This window comes from Arachis ipaensis, chromosome B10, assembly GCF_000816755.2.
Source record: "Arachis ipaensis cultivar K30076 chromosome B10, Araip1.1, whole genome shotgun sequence".
NCBI classification, from domain to species: Eukaryota; Viridiplantae; Streptophyta; class Magnoliopsida; order Fabales; family Fabaceae; genus Arachis; species Arachis ipaensis.
This window is the reverse complement of record NC_029794.2, coordinates 860,355-862,590: the sequence shown is the minus strand read 5'-3', so window position 1 is coordinate 862,590 and position 2,236 is coordinate 860,355. Positions and strand designations below refer to the sequence as shown.

Below are 2,236 nucleotides of genomic sequence, written 5' to 3'. Positions count from 1 at the left end.
TCCGATCTTAAAAAAAAAAGAAATTTAGAATCAACTAACTCATTTAAAATCGTAATATGAACTTTTTAAAAATTAAATAAAAAGGATATATATTACAAACTAGAAAGTGTTTATCTTCTTATTATTATATTTATGTATGTCATAAAAAACTACTTAAGAAGATATTTGTTTAAATAAAATGATGCATATAGGGATTGGTGAGGGTGAGAATGGATAAGAAGGTAGAGGTTGTAACAGATGAAGTTGATGGATTGAAATTCAAATTAACGGATGGTGTTGATGTGGCAAAAGATGGAATTATTTACTTCACAGATGCTACTTACAAATACTCTTTAGAGGACCACTTCTTAGACTTGTTGGAGGGTAAGCCTCATGGTAGATTCATGAGTTATGATCCAACAACAAACCAAACAAAAGTGATTGCTCATAATCTCTACTTTCCCAATGGTGTTGCTGTCTCACCAGATCAACAATTTGTCATCTTCTGTGAAAGTTTTCTGTGAGTTTATTTTCTGTGGATTTGCTGTTTATAACACTACTTTTTCTTTAATTTCTCTCTTTTTTTTTATTTTTTTTTGCTATATGCATATCATATCAATATTCAATATGGTTGGTTATTAATGACGAAATTAAGACTTAATCTAATTGTGTTAGAAATTAAAGCAGTCATTTATCCTATAATATATAGTATGCATGTATATTTCATTTAGGCTATGATGCAGGGACACTGACACAGACACGGGACATGACATGACACAGGATACGCCGACACGCAAATTTTAAAATCTTATAAGATATGGGAATACGCATACATATAAAATATAAAGTATTTTTAAATAAATCGTAATGATATTTTGATATTTTATTGATATTAAAACATAAATTAATTTTTTTATTATTTTTAATGTTTTATTTTAATTATATAAAGTAATTAAAATATTTTTTGTTTTAATAAATAATAATATATTATTTTTAAATTTATTTTAAGAATACATGTTAAGAATAAGATTGAATACGCTGAATGGTATTTTGGTGTGTCCAAGCGTGTTCGGAGAAAAAATTTTTATTTTTTATTAAGACACGGTTGAACACAGTAGACACGCGTGTCGAACGAATGTTAATGAGTGTTGCGTCCGAAATGTATCCGACACGTGCGGACACGCTAATTTAGCGAAATGTCCATACTTCGTAGCATTTAGGGCATGTATTATTTATGCTTATAATGCTTTATTATTCTTCATTGTGATCAAGTTTTTTTTTGGTGACCTCATTGTGATAAAGTAGTGTGAATTTTTATCGTATAAATTTTTTTTCCCCTTTTACCTATTTTCTTTTGTTCTGCTTAAAGAGTATGTGATGAAAATCACACTTATCTAATAAGGGTATGGTGGTTATTGTTCAGGATGAAGTGCAAGAAATATTACATACAAGGCCCTAAGAAAGGTACCATTGACAAGTTTTGTGACCTACCTGGTGCTCCTGATAATATTCATTATGATGGACAAGGAAACTATTGGATTGGAATAGCCACGGTAAAATATTACCAATATTTAAATTCGTCTTTAAAAAATTTTAAATCGAACATTTTAATTTATAATAAATTTTTATTACTTTAAAATTTTTTTCAGATAAATTAATTAAAGAAGGGTTAATTTATGTTATAATAAGATTTTAGGTAAAATACTAAATTGATTCTCTACGTTTGGGCAGAATCCTGTTTTGGTCTTTAAAGTTTAGTGTCATATTTAAATCAAAAAAAGTTTCATTTAACTTTAATGTAGTACTACTGTGATGTCAAAGTTAATATAATTAACAGAATATTCTATATGACAGTATTACAAGAACAAAGTCAATAATTTGGAAAATAAGTAATCAACTATAGATGCATCAATACATTTATTATTATTTTTTTTACCATTTAAATGAAATATTTTCTATAGAACTAAGGTGAATGATGAATAAATGTATTAATGCATTTACGGTTGATTTTGTGCCTCTAGAGCTTGTATTTGTTTTCCAAATTATCGACCTTATTCTTGTACTACTGTCATGTAGGACATTCCGTTAATTATTTAACTTTGACCTCATGGTGGGACTACATTAAAGCGAAATGAAATTTTTTTGGATTCAAATATAACACTTTAAATCTTAAATACCAAAACAGAATTACGCTCAAACATTGGGTTCAATTTAATACTTTAGCCTAAGATTTTTTGAGATTTTATTATTTTATAAT

At 27.4% G+C, this 2,236-nt stretch overlaps 1 protein-coding gene across 1 annotated transcript in view; it reads left to right on the top strand.

The window, feature by feature from the left end:
* LOC107622094 (protein STRICTOSIDINE SYNTHASE-LIKE 5) overlaps positions 1–2,236 on the top strand; it is a gene marked incomplete in the record, with an annotated part of 5,106 nt that overhangs the window by 2,202 nt on the left and 668 nt on the right. The window contains 2 exon segments of the mRNA XM_016324016.2: positions 191–499; positions 1,403–1,532. Of these exon segments, the coding sequence (XP_016179502.1) occupies positions 191–499; positions 1,403–1,532 (439 nt within the window).